The following is a 17757-nucleotide window of genomic DNA, read 5'->3' on the forward strand; positions in this document are numbered from 1 at the left end:
CAATCATTTGGCTCTAATGTTCTCCTGTGATTCAGACTCTGAATTATTCTGATTCAGACTATGAATCAGACTATGAACTTTTTTCTGAGTCAGACTATAAACTTTTTCTGAATCAGACTATAAATTTTTTCTGAATCAGACTGTGATTTTTGTCTGAATTGCTCAGCTGCAGAAATTTGGCCCAATTTTCGACGTACTAACTATGGCCAAATCAGATTTTACTTTTGTTAGAAAGAATTTAATAATGTTTGAATATTGTAAGCAAAATCCATATGAATTTCACATATTTCGTTGCTAAATATAGCGTGTCCCATAATGTTGAAATAATCGAGAGTTTCAAAAATGTATGGGCAGAAAGGTCGATTCAAAAATTAAATATTCAAAAATTAATTGAAATTGAAATTCATAATAAGCAGAAAAAAGCCAGATGAAATGTAGCCACAGGAGAGAGCGTTAAGATTCAAACGACCACATTGATGTTCAATTGCGTTTTTTGGCGATTTTTGATAGTTCGATTATTCCAAATTTATGGGACAGACTATTCTTCTATCCTCATCTCTCACACAGCTCAAAATTTTAAATATTTAAAACTTATAAACTCAGTAAAACTGAAGTTCGGACTATTTTATTCAAATTTTCGACATATAGCAACGTATAGTAAAGCAACAACGTAATATTGTAACGTACAAGCATTAGCGATGATCATAGCAACAAGTGAAAGCTTAGACGGCAAGGTTTTTTCGATGCTCTTTTACTGGTTTTTTGTCTGATGTTATTGACGTCAAATCAGTTCGTATTTAATCGGCAATTGTCTAGAAAACCTAAAAATATTAAGCCGAAAACCAGCTTAATCGATACATATCATGGTTATATTTACTTAAAATTAGGTTAAATGAACTTTTTCGGAACTTTCTATGTATATTAGAACGTTTTACACGCATTTAAATTCAAATCTAAATACTCAATTCTGATTGGTTAATATTCTTTCATTTACTACGTAACATCCTCCGGCCCGGAAGAAGATGTTGGGAAAACTGGTACAAGTTTTACAAGCGGACGGACGAGTGAACCGGTCGACGTACGTAAAACGGCAGAGCGCGCGACGCTATCGGAGCCGTAACGGAGTTCCACAATCCGAGCGGTTGGGTAGTAACCCCTAGGGTTGGTTTCCTCAACTATCCAAACCAAGTCACCGGTCTTAAGGTGTTGCTCGGCAGACGTCTGCCACTTAGAGCGTCGGTTCAGCGTCGGTACGTACTCTCTGATCCAACGGGACCAGACCGCATTAGCGTACGACTGCGCACGGGCGTAGCGTTTACGATGGTCAAGCTCATTATTGCCGACAACAGACGGAATACCGGTAGAGTATTCTCCTAAAAGAAAGTGGTTGGGCGTTAAAGCGTTCAAATCGCACGGATCGGCGCTTACGGGTGTTAAAGGACGCGAATTGAGAGCATTCTCCACGAGACAAAAGGTAGTATGCAGCACCTCATCCGTGAGGCGACGCGTGCCAAGAATAGTATACAACACGCGCTTGAAGCTGCGTACCAACCTCTCCCAGATACCACCTTGATGTGGTGCGCTGGGTGGATTGAACCTCCACTTTATACCTTTGTGAGCGAGCTCAGCTGCAATGTTGACAACGTTCCACTTTTCAATACTTTCTCGGAGTTCTTTCTCCGCTCCAATAAAGTTAGTGCCATTGTCCGACCAAATCATGGCAGGTGTACCCCTGCGTGACACAAACCGCTCAACTCCCATAACACAAGAACTGGTGTCCATGGATGTAACTATCTCGACATGGACAGCGCGAGTAGTGAGACAGGTGAAGAGGAAGCCCCACCTTTTCTCGGTAGTACGGCGGACAGTAACATAGAATGGCCCAAAGTAGTCAACGCCAGTGTTCGTGAAGGGAGGAGACTGGTAAGCAAGTCTCTCCTTAGGTAAGTCAGACATGATTGGTTGCATAGTTACAGCTTGGAAATCTCGGCATCTCAGGCAGTGTGCATTGATGGAACGCAAGGATGATCTTAGTTTCAGTACTGTGTAGTGTTCCTGCACAATTGATCTTAGGTATTCAACGCCCTGATGATAATGCTTTACGTGCGTGTGTTCAAGGAACAGTTTTACAAACGGATGACGTGCATCTAAGATGATTGGGTACTTTACGTTAAACCCAACTTCAATTAACCGCTTGATGCGGTCCGAGGAACGGATTAGCCCATTTGGACTAATAAACGGTGAATGTGGAGCAATTAGGCTACTCCGTTTAACGAATTTAATGTCAAGAAGATCTTTTCTTTCGGCTTCAAAAGACTCTCCTTGCACCAAGTACTGTAGATGACGCTCGGCTTCGTCAAGCTCAGTAGGGTCGGTAATGCTACCATCGGGGTTACGGTAGCCGGCATGTTTCGGCAAAAGCCGGAGAACGTATGCGGCAATGCGCAAGTACTTTTGATAAGAACTAAACTTATCAAATGGGAATAAAGACGGAACGGGGGTTGTCTGTTTTTTAACAGATGTAGCGAGAGAAACATTGTCTTCTATGATGACTGCTTGGTTGACGCCAAGTTTGATGTTATTAATGACGTCTTTGTTCGGTACGAAAGGGAAACTTGAGTTAATTAAAAAATGTGGACCATTGACCCAACTGCTTAGTTGCAAAACCTCAGCGGACATTCCACGCGTGCCAGCGTCAGCTGGATTATTCTTAGTTGCGACGTGGTTCCATTGGTCAACGCTGGTATACTCCAAAATTTCACAAACGCGGTTTGCAACAAAGATTGGTTGCTTTTCATTAGAGTTTATCGACTGAAGAACCGTCGTGCTGTCTGTCCACATGAATACTTGGTTAACAGTTACAGTAAGTGCCTGAATAATTTCGTTCTTCAGCCGAGCAGCAAGTAGAGCTGATTGCAATTCCAGTTTAGGGACAGTCATTACTTTCATTGGCGCCACGCGCGCTTTCCCCAAAACAAACGCAAGCTCTGTTTTTATCTTGCCCGTCGGGGTTGTTACTCGGGCTCGAAGAAATGCGACGGCACTAAAAATATCCTGGGAACTGTCAACGAACATATGCAACTCTGTATTATCAAAGGGTCCACTAAAGTAACTTCGAGGAATTTTGATGTTTTCAAGCTTTGGTAAGTCCGCACTCCAGACCAAAAATCTTTGAACCATGTCCTGTGGGAGCTCGTCATCCCATTGCTGTCCTGTGACACGCCAGATGTCTTTTAAGAGCAATCGCGCACCGACGGTAAACGGTGCGACAAGACCAATGGGGTCAAAGACTTTCGAGACAAGACTTAGGACCAAGCGTTGCGTGAGGGACTTGGTGATAGCGCAGCTTGTACCCCTACTCACAATTAAAGTGTCATTAGTGTGATCCCACTTTAACCCTAGCACATGCGATGAATCCTCCTGACATGAAACAATAACCTTCGGCTCAGTAGATTGAGGCGAACCATCAATTCGATCAGCCAGATTTTGCACATTGCTTACAAACTTTGTAAGCTTGAACCCACCGAGATGGAGAAGATGTACCAATTCCTTCGATCTATTGATGGCTTTCTCAGGATACTCCACTGAGTCAAGATAATCGTCCATGTAGAAGTTTTCAAGGACGGCTTTTGCAGCTTCGGGGTAAAACTTGGCATTGTCTCTCGCAGTGCGTTGTAATGCATAGTTGGCGCATGTGGGCGAGTCTTTAGCCCCGAATATATGGCGCGTATATTGATACACTACAACGTTAGTTGTGGGGTCCTCACGCCACAGAAAGCGAAGTGATGGTTGATCTGATGGTAACACGCCAACCTGTAGAAACATTCCCTCGATGTCGGCGGAGACGGCATATGGATGTTGTCGGAAGCGAAGAAGTACGTAAATAAGATTTTGGAGCAGATCAGGGCCAGTGAGCAAAGATTTATTCAGTGAGGCGCCATGAAATTTTGCTGCTCCATTGAGCACCCTACGCACCTTACCTGGTTTGTTCGGGTTTAAAACCGGATGGTGGGGTAGGTACCACTCTTTATCAGACCGGCTCTCAACCTTGTGAGCATCCGGAACCTCAATTACATACCCCTTATTTAGGTCTTCCTTGATGGTACTAGTATACTTCTCTCTGAGGTCTTCATCCTTGGCCAAACGTTTTTCGAGCGATTTTAGTTGCACAAGGGAGGAGAAGTAATTATTTGGGAGCTGAATGTTGTCTGCTGCCCACAGCATTCCGACATCGTATCTCAGGCCATTGAGTATGGTGGTACTCTCAAGGATCTCGTGAGCCCTTCCGTCTGCTGCAGATCTGGAGTCGACCTGCTTGTTTGCTCCGAATGATTCAATTTCGTACCATGACTTTACTTGACTTGCTAACTCATTGTCATGTTCGATATTCACTTTAAAACACGTTGAGGTTAAACAAGAACTTGATGGTAACGGACCGCTTAAGACCCAACCTATGGGTAAGCGTACGGCAACGGGTGAACGCTTCTCATCGGCAGAGAAGTATTCTAACGGGCGGATGGCATGATAGACATCTTGTCCGAGTATCATCTCAATGTCTTTATAGGAATATGTCACGGGATCAAGGACTGCTAAGTGTGGGTAAGTCTCTTGCAGGGCCTTTACATTAATTATATCTGAGCCGACGTTCAGACTCTCCTTAACGAAAGGGTTGACGGTTAATGGTTCGAAATCTTGTTGTTCTCTTGGTTTCACAGTGACTTCAACAACCCTAGTATCAACTACTTCTTCGGTATTAATACCCTTGACAGTTAGCTTTAGTGCTTTACCGTGCAAACCGAGTCTATCTGCGAGACTACCGGCCACCCAAGAGTTACTGCAGGCGGTATCACACAAAACTAAAGCCTTGGTATCTAAACCGGACGAATTGACCAACTGCAATTCAGTCACCTGAAGGAGCCCCTTAACATCAGTAACAGATGACATTGTTGTGGTCTTATTAGGCTGGAGTTGACTAGAAGTTGCTTTACTTTGACCTGTGTTGCCAGAAGACTGGATAGTATTGGGATTTGTTGACTGTTTCGTTGGGAAAACCCTATCTGCTCCATGCAATAGTGAGTTATGCGAACTATTACACCCTTCTGCTCGGCACTTTCTTGGTTGAGGACACTGGCGGAATGTGTGCTTATCACGTAAGCACGAAAAGCAAAGTTTATTATCGGCCACCAACTAAGCTCTCTGGGTTGGAGTCTTTTCCTTGAAAACTCGACACTCCCATAGCCGGTGGTTACCTTTGCATACAATGCACCGAGAGAAGTGTTTGTGGAAGAAGATGGCATTTGCTTCTTTGTTTCCCTTTGTTGTGAGTTTGATGCAAACACTTTTGAGGCTGTTTTGGTCTTTGTTACTGAAGTGATGTTCTCTTCAGGTTTGGCCTTGGTTGCGCTTTGTTTCATAAGATCATGGGCCTCAGCCTTTTCTTTAAGCCAATCGTTAAAATCAAGGAGGGTAGGCTTAACCCAGTGCTTCTTAACCGTAAAGGGTGACCATGACTCTTTCATGTTTGGTGGTAACTTCTGTACCGCTTGGTTAAGTAGGGAAGCGCTCTTCAAATCAGCATCATATGATAGTGACTTGAAAACCCCAACGAGGCTGGATATGGCTGCAGAATAGTTAATAATGTTATCACTATTGTGCATTTTAAGAGGCGGAAAGTTGCTTAGTTTATCCAAGTGTGCACTTACGACTGCCTGTGGCTGGCCAAATTTACGTTACAAAGTCCTTAGTGCATCCTTGTACATTAAACCAAAGTAAGCAAACTCGGCGATTGCAATCTTTGCTTTACCGGTGACGAGGGTTTTGAGGTATGTCAATTTAACGTCATCAGTTAGCGATTGCGAGTCAATCGCACTTTTGAATTGACCATACCACTCGTGCCATTGTAATGGATCGCCATTATACTGAGCAAGTTTCCATTCTGGCAAGGGGTCATTTTTCTTGCTGGTTATTGCATCAGCTAATTCCCTAATCAATGACGCATTGTCCGGTATCGTAGGGGCAGGTGCAGACACCTGCGGACCACTCCAACTCAACGGAGTGGGCCCAACATAAGGGTATGTTGGCTGAAAGACCGGAGTGGCCAGACCAGGTACAATATTACTTGTAGTTGCAATCGGGTTTTCCTGATGTGTGCCGGATGGTGATTGCATATCAATCAAAATGGGCGAATTCGAATATATTTGTTGTGGAAATTTCGTAACTGATGGTGCGATGTGTGCCTGTACATTTGGAGCAACATTATTTACGGTGGTAGCGTCTTGGTTGACTAATGACGGTCTGTGCTGTGGAAAACGCCAATGATTCATATTTGGCACAAAACTTTGGCCGAGAGGGATATTGGGCATATTTGGGACAAGAGCAGCAACGGAACGTACAGCTTTGTGTACTGGGTTATTATTATTCTGGAAAGTGTTGTTGACAAGAGGAGGATTAATCAAAGGGGCGCGTGGGATGGGAGCAGTGAGGTTAGGTGCGAAGACTGGGTTCGGAATGGGAAGGACGTTAGGATGAGTGGGTTCGGAGTTGTGCTGTTGAATGTTCGGACTTGGTGGGGCGCTTGGGTGCAGGGGAACGTTTATTGCGGGGGCTGGATGATTTGTTGTCGGAAAAGGAGGAAGAGTGGCGTTTGGCGCTCGGGGGACAAAATTAATTTGTTGTCGGGAGCATATTTGCTGGGCCGAATTATTCTTGGGCAGACTTGATGTTTCAGGTCCCCTGGATTGTGGAATTAGAAGTTGTGCGTTTGGAAATAACTCTGTTGCATTATTCTGATTTTCTTGCGGTGCGAACGGCTGTGGTGGAATGGGCTGTTGAATGGGTGGTGAAGAAGCCCCTGGGGCGTGTACAGAAGGCGGCTGAATATCCGCGGTTCCTTGATTAGTTATGCTTGGATGCGCCATGCCTTGCTGGCCTGTTTGATCCATTTGCGCTCTTAGGTGCGCCTGGTACAACGCCTGTGTGTTAGCAGCAGCCAAAAAATTTTCAGGTGGAGTATAATAGGGGTCGAGTTGCTGCAAGGTCTCATTGCTTAAAATGTAATTGCCTCGACAATTTTTTGGAATAGAATGCCTTGAAATTTCAGTGTTCTGATCTTCCACTGTTTTGCTGTTGTTGTGAATAGGACATTCTGGAGGGTCAATCGTAACCTCTGGTTCACTAGTTTTCTCCTCATTGTGAAAACTTAAAGCAAGTGAGGTGTTGATCCAGTCTCGGACAGCCTTTTCACTTCTCATTGAGCTCCTAGCACTTGCAGTTGTTTCAGATTGGCTACCTTTAGAAACGGCGTCCAGCAATTCAAATTCTTGCAGAGTTGCCTCTGCCAACCGTTTCCTGTTGTTTTCCTCCAGTTCATCTAATTCCATTTGCTTTTTCTGTTTAGCAAGGCGAATGGCTGCCTCATTCTGTTTTTCAATTTCTTCACGCTTCATCTTAGCAATTACATAATCATGTTTACGCTGACTGGATGTTTTTGACGATGTCATAATTGAGGGAAGTCTAGAACGAATGGAAGCCCTTGGTTCCTGGAACTCACTCACTTTATCATCAGCAGAGTTGATGTAGTTTCGTGCTGAAGCGAGGATCTTGTCGTTCTTAGTTGTCATTGCCTCCAAGTAAGACTCTAATGAAGGAACAAGTGCACTTGGATCCTCCGTTTTTCCAGCAAATGCAATCAGGTCCTCATTTTTGTCTACAACAGTCATAAATGCTTCGTTGCACTTTGTTACTAGGCGTTCAACTTTCACTCGCCTACTCTGAATATTTATACAGTGAAGGATATCTTCATGTATAGCATGCAAATCAGCTTCACGCTTTGACCTGGCAGCGTACAACTTTTTGACTTTTTGATCAAGACTATTAGACATCACGATGTTATTATTTCCAAAGACCAGCAAACCTACCACTGCACACGGTTAATTATTATATGCACACTCCAAATAAATCGAACCCACGCAAACCAAACCCAACGAAAAAGACACCAAACACAGCACACTGTAGACAGTCTGTAAAACAAACCACCCAAAGAGCAAAGAAGGTCGTCGAGCACACTGTGCCCGACAAAACAGAAGTGGAGCGCTGAACGCTATGCGCTCAACGCGGAGGGAGGCAAAGGACACACGGGACGTCGAGCAGGCAACGCGCGACGAAACGGAGACGTTACGGACGGGAAGTCGAGCGAGCAACGCGCGAAGCGACGGAAACGAGACAGACGAGAAGTCGAGCGAGCAGTGCGCGACGGAACGGAAACGGGACGTGCGGGAAAGCGGGTGGAAAACGCGCTACGCAACGAAACGGGACGGTGGGAGAGAACGGGCGGGAAATGAGGTTGGATAGAACTATGTTAGCAGACCACAGCAAAAACTCAAGCAAACAACCTAGCCGTAACTCCAGAACAAACTTAAGTCACACCCCAGGAAGACCGAGAGAAACTACTGCAAGACAATCTAACATAGTTCATAATGGGTTTATAACGACAAATTTAACGACAAACTAATTTACGGCAATGCAGTAGTACACTAAAAGGATGCAAAGGTCAAGAAATTTACTAGCCGTAACTCCAGAATAAACTTAAGTCACATCCCAGCAATACCCAAACCAAAACAACCGATCAACATACTAACGGTATTAAACAAACTACAGCAAAATTGAATAAACTACAATAGTGTGTTTGTAGACTAAGATAGTTGGAAAAGTCAAGAAACACTCCAGCCGTAACTCGAGAATAAACTTAAGTCACACCCTAGAAGGCAACAAGACCAAACCAACTAGCAATCATACAGTTACACACAAACATACAGCAGCAAAATCAATATACTACAGCAGGAAGGCTAGTAAATTAGTAAAGTTGAAAAGTCAAAGGACAATCTAGCCGTAACTCGAGAATAATCTTAAGTCACACCCTAGAAAGCTATAAGACCTAAACAACAAACCAGCATACTAGCATACTCAACATACTACAGCAAAACAACAACATACTTCATCACATATGACATACTACATCAAAAATCGGAAAAGTAGCGAAGAAAACGAAAAGCGAAGTTTTGGGAGAGCGACGTTATTGAGAAAAAAAACGGAACACGGAGAATTGGAAAGTTAAATGGCGAAAAGGACGCGGACGAAACGGCACATAAACGAGCGACGAGAAAAATTTATAGGGTTTCGATTTTCTCTGTTTCAATTTTTTTTGTTGTTGGCAAATTTTCACAAGTTTTTAAGTTTATTGAGTTTCACTCAATTTACGAACATTCTTTTTCGAAAAATTGATTTTTTCTGACTACTTTGTCAAAGTTTTATGCTTTTGTCCAATTTCTCTGCATTTTTGGTCAATTTTTTGCAATTTCTTGAATAAGGAACTGTAATCCACTAAACTAGACACTTCTATGCTCAGAAAAACGGTTCATCAATATTCGGTAATAATTTTCTATGTTTTCTGAATTGGATCAAAATTGACCAAAAATTTGCAAAATCGAACAATTTAGCATATTAATCTATCAATTTTCTCTATATCAGAAGTTCTATTTTGCTATACGAACCGACTGAATCCATTTTTTTCGAATTTCTGGTAAATCTACCAAAAATTTTCGAAATCGGTGTTTTTTCGTCTCAAGAGTTAGATTTGCGGGGGGCCCTTACCTTTTTTTTTACAAAGAATAGTTAAATTTTATCACCCGCAATATCCAAAAGTAGTTCAGGGGTGGGTTTCTTGCCGTCTAAATTTAGTGAGAGAATTATGACTTTAATGCGAAATATAAAAGTACTTTTTTCAGTCTTACAGTTTTTTGAAACCTTCTTCCTGCAGCCGGGTAACGCACATCTCCATCTGATTATGTTTATAATGTTGTGAAGTCGAAGTCGCTGTTCTCTATCGCTCCATTTATCTCACTCATCTCCAATGTTAGCGCCTGTATTCTATGGAAGGAGGCTAAGAGTGAGATGGGAAGGTATCCTTTAGGATCCATCTTGCGCCTGAGGAAAAGTCACGCTGCAAGTTCTCCACGCCGTAGAGGGAATCTAACAGGGGAGCTCCCACGCCTCCGCCCATGAAAGCACCACCGTTCTCACCAAGCGCTGCTTCGTCGTCGAAGTCACTGTAGAAGCCCCGCTTTTGTCCCTCAATGACATTTGGGGCCCCTGCAGATGTTCTTAGCGCTTCTTCTTTTGTTCTTTTTAGCCTTGCTACTGATGGGTTGAGGTCCGTTGGTTGTAGCTGTTGCTGTTGATGCACTTTTTGCAGTTGCGAGAGCATTAGTAGATGCTCGCGGAAGATCTATCGGCACGTTTGTTGGCGGAGGTAGTCGATGGTTCTGCACTCATATCCGATATCTTCTTAATAAATTTATCATAACAATTAGGGGCTAAAAGCCGGTCTCAGCGCCAATTATAAATGGTTCGATAACAGAGCGACACCAATATAAACTCAGTAAAACTGAAGTTCGGACTATTTTATTCAAATTTTCGGCATATAGCAACGTATAGTAAAGCAACAACGTATTATTGTAACGTACAAGCATTAGCGATGATCATAGCAACAAGTGAAAGCTTAGACGGCAAGGTTTTTTCGATGCTCTTTTACTGGTTTTTTGTCTGATGTTATTGACGTCAAATCAGTTCGTATTCAATCGGCAATTGTCTAGAAAAGCTAAAAATATTAAGCCGAAAACCAGCTTAATCGATACATATCATGGTTATATTTACTTAAAATTAGGTTAAATGAACTTTTTCGGAACTTTCTATGTATATTAGAACGTTTTACACGCATTTAAATTCAAATCTAAATACTCAGTTCTGATTGGTTAATATTCTTTCCTTTACTACGTAACAAAACTTACAGTTTAATTAACACTTACGCAATGAAATGAGCGATTCAATGAATTTCAAATACTTCGATGCTAAATATTTTTGTCCTCATCTTTCACGCAGTTGGAAAATTTTAAAAGAAAAAAAATTAACAGTTGAATTACTTACGCAATGAAATGAGCATCCATTGAAGTTAAAATCTGCGTCAACTCCATCAGCGAATACTAAACAAAACGACAGTCCATAAAATTAATCAAAATATTCCTGTTCTGATTCAAATAATTTTCACTCAACTTAAAAAAAACGTACTCTGAAAGACGCTGAGGTGGACTGTTGGTTAGCTCTCTGACTCAGAGCAAAATTGGTGCCCACAGGTTTGGTTTTAAACATGGCAGAGGTGTCCACCTGAAAAAAATTTACAACCATTGAGGACAGTTGTCATTTCTGAACCGGCACAAATAAGAGGCGAGTAACTTTCCTTGGATTAGAAGGCGAAATCCATTCTACAATTTCACTATATGGGATAGAGCTTTTCATACTGGATTTTACTTACTTTTATTTTCGCCGCCGCTGAGCTGTTATTACCAATTAAGTTAATAAGACAAAATACAAACTAGCTATTCTCGATAAGATTACTCTTGATTTCTAATTCGTATTTAATTAATTAATTAACAACAAAGTTCGAGGAACCAAATTTAGGCTAATCGATGATTTTGTCACTCTTGCCCGCAAAAAATTTGCACGCAAGTACAATTTGTAACATAATGTGCATTTTTTGGCTCAGAATTCTACGATTTTTTCGAATACCAATTATTATCAATTGAGCTGCTGATGCTTTCGAATTTAGTACTGGATACTTGGTAGCGAATAAGGGTATCTAAAAATTTGGTACATCTAACTGTTGAATTTGTTATATCCTTTACAAATCTTATATACGCTGACTCCGTAACTTTTTTAATGGCGTTGATTTGGATCTGAGCTCTGAGAAAGCCACCTTTGTCAAACTATCAATTGAGAAATTTGGATACTTAAACAAGGGCCACCCACAAAAACATGTTTGCGCTAACAATTTTAAGACAACGGCAGTAAAAACGATCCTGTATTTTTGCACGTGAAATAACCGGCGATTGCCGAAAAAACTGCGAAACAATAGAATTGCGAGCCGTATAATAAATATAGAAACATATATAAATATAAGCTAAAAAAGTTATCAAAGCCGCTCAAAAAGCTATGTAAAAAACACTCAGCGATAAATTCATAAAGCTTGATAAAAATCATTGCGCAGAAGCTTTTTCAATAGGGACTTTTATTACACATATCAGTTCCTTTGACCTTACACTAATTCAAATTAAACTTAAGTTTTAAAGTGCACAGGTCATTTTATTGAGTGAGGCAAGTCACGGATGATCGAAATCAAATCACACAAATAAGCTAAAAACGTTTGCTAGTGAGAGTGAGAAATGACGTCACGCGCGCAAATGTTGTTAGTGAGAGGAAGAAGTAATTCAGAAAAATTGACTTTTTCAGCTTTGCCATGTGAGCAAATGAAAAATTGAAAAGAGAAATTGCCGCATGTGAACAAAAAACAAGTAGCGAGAAAGCAAATTTTGATTCAAACACCGTTATCTCACTGTACTTTAAAATTAGAATAAAAAAATTCACGCCGCAAAACTGCTCGCTTTTTCGCTCAACTTCTTGTTGCGGCGTGACCAAAATCATTACTTCAATTTGACTTCCAAAATCAAAAAAATGTGTGAACAGATCTTAAAAAAAGACAGCGCCCCAATACAATTCAAATTCTTTGAATTGTAAAAAAAAACGAAGATCGCCGCAATATAGCTCCTCTCAGATAACAGCTTGGCAGCTATTAAAAACATCCGTAGCCAATTCCAGCCAAACAGTGATTTGACAAAATTTACTGTCAGAGTCCAAAAAAATTTTTTCAAATTATTTGAACATTTCCAGAAAACAACTCTCCATTTGCAAACCATTCAGTTAGCGCAAATTGCGATGAAAATTACTGAAAATTTTGTTTCAGAAAAGTTATGCCTTTAGGATACCATGATACAGTAATGATGCGCGATTTACCATAAGAAAGTATTAAAAGATTAAGTGCTGAGATGATACGCCCCTAAGGTCCACGAGGCGAGTAACTTAAATTGGATTAGTAAGCAAAAAGCACTCTGAAACTTTAATACATGGGAGAGATCGTTTCGTACTGGATTTTACTTACTTATATTTTTGCCACTTTGGAGCTGTTAATGTCAAATAAGCGAACTGGGAAAATTCGGAGAAATGTGACATTAATGCAATTAAAATGCAATTGAAGCCATTTTGGTGACTAAAATCCAATAAATATATACTTTACAATTCAATCATAGCAACGGCCTGTAATGAAAGGTTCAAAACAAAAGAAATTAATCATCATTCCTGTGCCCAATTAATTTTGGTTTCTCTAGTAGCCAAGATTTCGCGCTAGTTGAATGGTTAGCAAATGGAACTGTTTTTCTATTCTGGAAATATTCCTATATTCTGAACAGTTTTTTCTTGAACTCTGACAATAAATTTTGTCGGGTACTATTTGGCCAGCACCCGGCTAGAGACATGTTTGCCATTACTTGTCCATTTATAATACGGTCTGAAAATCTAACCAAAATTTAGACGCCGGAGAACATTTTTCGAAATCCAAAAATTGGTGAGTATTTCCCTCTTTTCTGCAAATAAAATAAAAATAATTTCCAAACTTTGGATTCCTAAAAATGTTCACTTGCTCGCGTCTTTTGAATTTTGGTCAGATTTCCAGACCTCCCGTATTATAAACTGAAAACCAGGAAGGGGACAGGCAAAATAATGGAAAACGTCGTCCGTAGCCTGTTCCAGGCCAGAAAGTGTCCAGCAAAAACTACTCAAAGATTTGAAATATTTCCAGAAAGCAAGAACAAATTCATTTGGTGACCTTCAGCTAGCGAAAAACCTAATGAATATTCCTGGATAATTTATCTCAGAAGAGTTAGCAAGTAAGAGCTAACTTGTCTGACAATTTTCTTTATTTTGCTCGTTGATTTTGCTCTAATAGAAATAAAAATTCTGCTTTCAAAATAATTTCTCCGTTTTGACTTTTTCGAGGAGTATTGACGAAGCTTTAAAAATGTGTAAGTAAGGGCACTCATTGTAGCATTTCACTCTCGAAAAAACACAGGCAGATAAATAAATGAGGGCATTTAAAGAGGATAAAAAAGAAATAGTTACAGCTTCCGATTAATTGCTCAACGCGCACAAACATTAAATGACACCTATTTACACCAGAATCTTTTTGTGAAAAATATTTTAACACAAGAAACTAACTTAAATACGATTTTGATGGGAACTTTGGCAAGCAAGGGAAAGTAGATCCTCAAGTCTTATCCGTGATAGCCGATAGGTAAGGTGTGTGATTCACACGCCAATGATTGAGAGTTCAATCCCCTGCCTCCGTGAAGCTGTCTGTGTAAGGATGAGCTCTTACTTAACCATAGCTTCAGGTTGACCATAGCCTGACCAATGCTGGCTGCAATCATGGTACCACGTGAAAGTTTTAGACGCAAAAAAGTGGCCATAGTTCACCAAAAAAGAGCAACGCTGCTCATAGAAAGAACAGTCTGAAATGTGGGGAATAATAAGAAAAAAAGGCAGCTGAGAACAGGCTACTGTAGGCCTAATGCTGTTCCGCTGCGATTACGCAGGAACAAAAATTATTAATTATTATTATTATATTTCTCCAAGTTCCGTCATTTATATCTCGAATATAAAAATTACGATAAGTGGCCTGTAGAATTGTTTTTAATTCAGTCACTCTAGAACAAACTTGATGTAAAATTTGCAATTATTTGTAACTAAATTTGCAAATTTTGTAAAATAATGCATTTATTTTACAAATAATTGCAGGTTTGAATTTTGTATCTTTTATCGTTAAAATTTGCCCTTTAGGGTGATTTTTGGGTCTAGGAAATAAACCCCCACGGAACTTTTTTATCACACATCTCTTTTTAAACCCCCACGGAACTTTTTATCACACATCTCTTACACTTTGTACTTTACTGATTTTTAAACTGAATTAGGCAATCTGCGAGAAATGGTTAGGAAAATAACCGTCATTGCTATTTTAAGCAGAGCTCGAGGCTACAGCAATCAACACTGATGCATTCCTTTACCATACATTTATGTTTTGACCAGGCAATATAAATTATGTTTTTAAGAATCACTCAAATAATTAAGACGTGACAGTCTGACCTTTTTGAAGTGTGCGTTGGTGGATGGTTTGACAAGAGGCTGCTGCTTCATTTTGGGTTTCCCACTCTGTCGCACATTTACAAAGTGCCCTAAAATTGTATAAAAAAATTTTGGAACGTAGCAACTTTCGACAATTCAATTCCAGAGCTATTTCAATGAGCTTTAGAAAAACGTTAGGGGAGGTGCAAACATACGACAAAACCACCGATGTTTCTCAAGTCACGATTTAAAATAAAAAAAAACAATTAAGTATAATTTTCACATTTTGGGTCACATGATCCCATATAAGACTGTAAAGGTACTTCAATTGAGAAGAAATTCAAGAATTTCAGAGACCAAAATGCGAAAAAAATCTACGCACATTTAAATTAAAAATCACAACACAGAGCCCTATCAATAAAATAACCGCAGAGATGGAAGATTGGCTGGAAATTATACGTAGATAAGCGGCGAATTTGGTGAAGTGACATAATATAGCGGTGAAATTATTATTTTCACCACTAGAATTATGCGGTGAAATTAAATAAATTGATCAATTTTTCACCGCTTAGATTACATAATTTTGCGATTAATTTGCGATTAGATTACATAATTTTGCGATTAACCCTCGGCCCGGGTACCTAATAAGCTACAGCAAAACTGACAAAAGTCCGGAACAAATCGGCTATTAACCTGTTCTAGAAATGGGTTGTGAGAACAAACTGTTCACAAGCGGGTTGGTGCTTTCTCTCAATAAGTCAACAACTCCCACCCCCACTCGGTCCCTGTTCTTGTCCAGGAAACCAGCTGCATCGTATGCAACCTGACCCGCAAAGTGATAAATCCCAAAGAGACGTTCCCCGTGTCGGGGGCGCCAGAAGTTTTCACTGCTCAGATGCTGACTAAATTTTTCTAAAACAAAATCAGAAACTTTGAGGCTGCAAACAAGCTAAATATTCTTTTTTACAAAGGTGTTTCGGAAGTCATTGCAACTTTTAGAAATAAGATTATTCAGCAAAAAATGCCAACCTTAAGATAGAAATCTGAAGCCGAATGTTAGCTAACCAATCAATCACAGGTACGCAGGTACTTTAACAATGAGAATTGAATATTAGCAAACTTCTCGAATAGCAACCTAGCGATGAGTTCTTGAGAAACAGAATTAGTCAAAATCTTACCAATGAGGGTGATTTCGGTGGCTCTGGGGAAGCGTGACTCCTCGTCCAGAAGAGAGAACAGTCCGAATGGCTTCGCCATAAAAGAGTCCAACAGAGACGTGTTGTCCTCAAATTCCACTTCCACCACACCGCTCACTTTCTCCTCCTCTATCTCCATCTTATCAATTACAATTAAAAATTCACAAACAAAAACAAACAGGTGAATAACTTTCTGCTCTTATCAGCTTAACAGCATTATTACAGAAAATCATCTCAACTTAATCACGTGACGCTTACCGAAAAAGGAGAAAAAGTTTATCGAGCCATCTTAAAATTGATCAAAATATTAGCCATAATACCAGCAATTATAAGAAATAGAAGAAGAAGAACAACAAATTTCTTGAAGAACCAATTACAAAATTGTCAGACAAATGAATAATTCGAAGAGAGTTATCTATGGTCAAAAACATAAAGTCTAGCAAGAACTGCTAGTCTTCTGTATTCATCAGGAATTATCACGGTTTCAAAATTGCGAAGAATGATGAAATGTACCTAATACTAGAAGAGGAGAAACAAGTTATAATAAAAACACCAAGCTCAGCAAAATTTACGAGAAAAGGTCCCATACTTGATCGTTACCCATGAAAAAGTTTGTCGAAATAATCTTAACAATTTTTTTCACTTCGTAATCGTTAAGTTTTCACTTCGTAATCGTTGGTTTTTATTACAGTAAAAATCTCGAGGTCGCATAACCTATTTAGAAATCGTAAACATCGTGCCTCGGGTGATTCACGTAAATATCTCTTTTGAAGCCTTAGCCTGTAGTAAAAACATGTTTTTCCGCAAAGTTCTTCCTTCAGAATCCCAAGACTATTTTTTCTTTAAAGTTTGAAAATTGCACGAACCATACTTTAATAACTCACTTACGTACAGCTCAAAAACCGTCATAACCTTACTGTTTTGGAAAAGTATTTTTGTTCTATGTGATTTTGGTTTAATGAAAATAGAATAGACAATAAATCATTTTTCATTTAAGAAACACAGAACGTAATTAATAGACATGGTTGAATTGCATAGATATTGGTTAATCTTTCAGTCATCATTTAGAAAGCAAATTGAATGTCAAAAGATCGAAAAGCATTCCAATCTTAATTTTCAGACAATCGTTTACAATCTACAGCTCTGAAGAATCATATCTTAATCAATTTTCATCAATTCATACGATTCACATAATGATCAGATTCTAACAATTTATTCTCCGGCCATTGAACTTTTGGTATTTCCCATTATACCCCCCAACTTAGTGTTTATATATAGTCCTATACCTCCCTCCCTCCCTTCCCCCCCCCCCCCGAAAAAAATCATGGCAACTATATCAAAATGTGGGGCTATAATTTCGGGGAGGTGCTATAATGGGAAGACGAAAGACCAGTACGTTTCTCTTAACTCAGTAACTTCGGCTAATTAACTGTCGAAGATCTTACAACGGTTGTCAAGCAAGCTATGGAAAACGGGAGCCAAATTGCATACGCCAATCGAT

At 40.0% G+C, this 17757-nt stretch overlaps 2 protein-coding genes across 3 annotated transcripts in view; one reads left to right on the forward strand and one right to left on the reverse strand.

Moving 5' to 3' along the window:
- Window positions 1–17757, forward strand: part of LOC142336504 (protein SSUH2 homolog) — a 611495-nt gene that overhangs the window by 112911 nt on the left and 480827 nt on the right. The window lies entirely within an intron of this gene.
- LOC142336498 (myosin-IIIb-like) overlaps window positions 1–17757 on the reverse strand; it is a 76664-nt gene that overhangs the window by 37722 nt on the left and 21185 nt on the right. For both annotated transcript variants that reach the window (XM_075385385.1, XM_075385384.1), the window contains exons 16-20: window positions 16239–16395; window positions 15754–15972; window positions 15082–15170; window positions 11122–11217; window positions 10981–11036 (exon numbers count right to left, since the gene is read on the reverse strand). In XM_075385385.1, coding sequence (XP_075241500.1) covers window positions 10981–11036; window positions 11122–11217; window positions 15082–15170; window positions 15754–15972; window positions 16239–16395 — 617 coding nt within the window. The remainder of the gene's footprint in view (window positions 1–10980; window positions 11037–11121; window positions 11218–15081; window positions 15171–15753; window positions 15973–16238; window positions 16396–17757) is intronic.

The sequence above is a fragment of the Convolutriloba macropyga genome, chromosome 3 (genome assembly GCF_964194025.1).
Source record: "Convolutriloba macropyga chromosome 3, txConMacr16.3, whole genome shotgun sequence".
Taxonomy (NCBI): Eukaryota; Metazoa; Xenacoelomorpha; order Acoela; family Convolutidae; genus Convolutriloba; species Convolutriloba macropyga.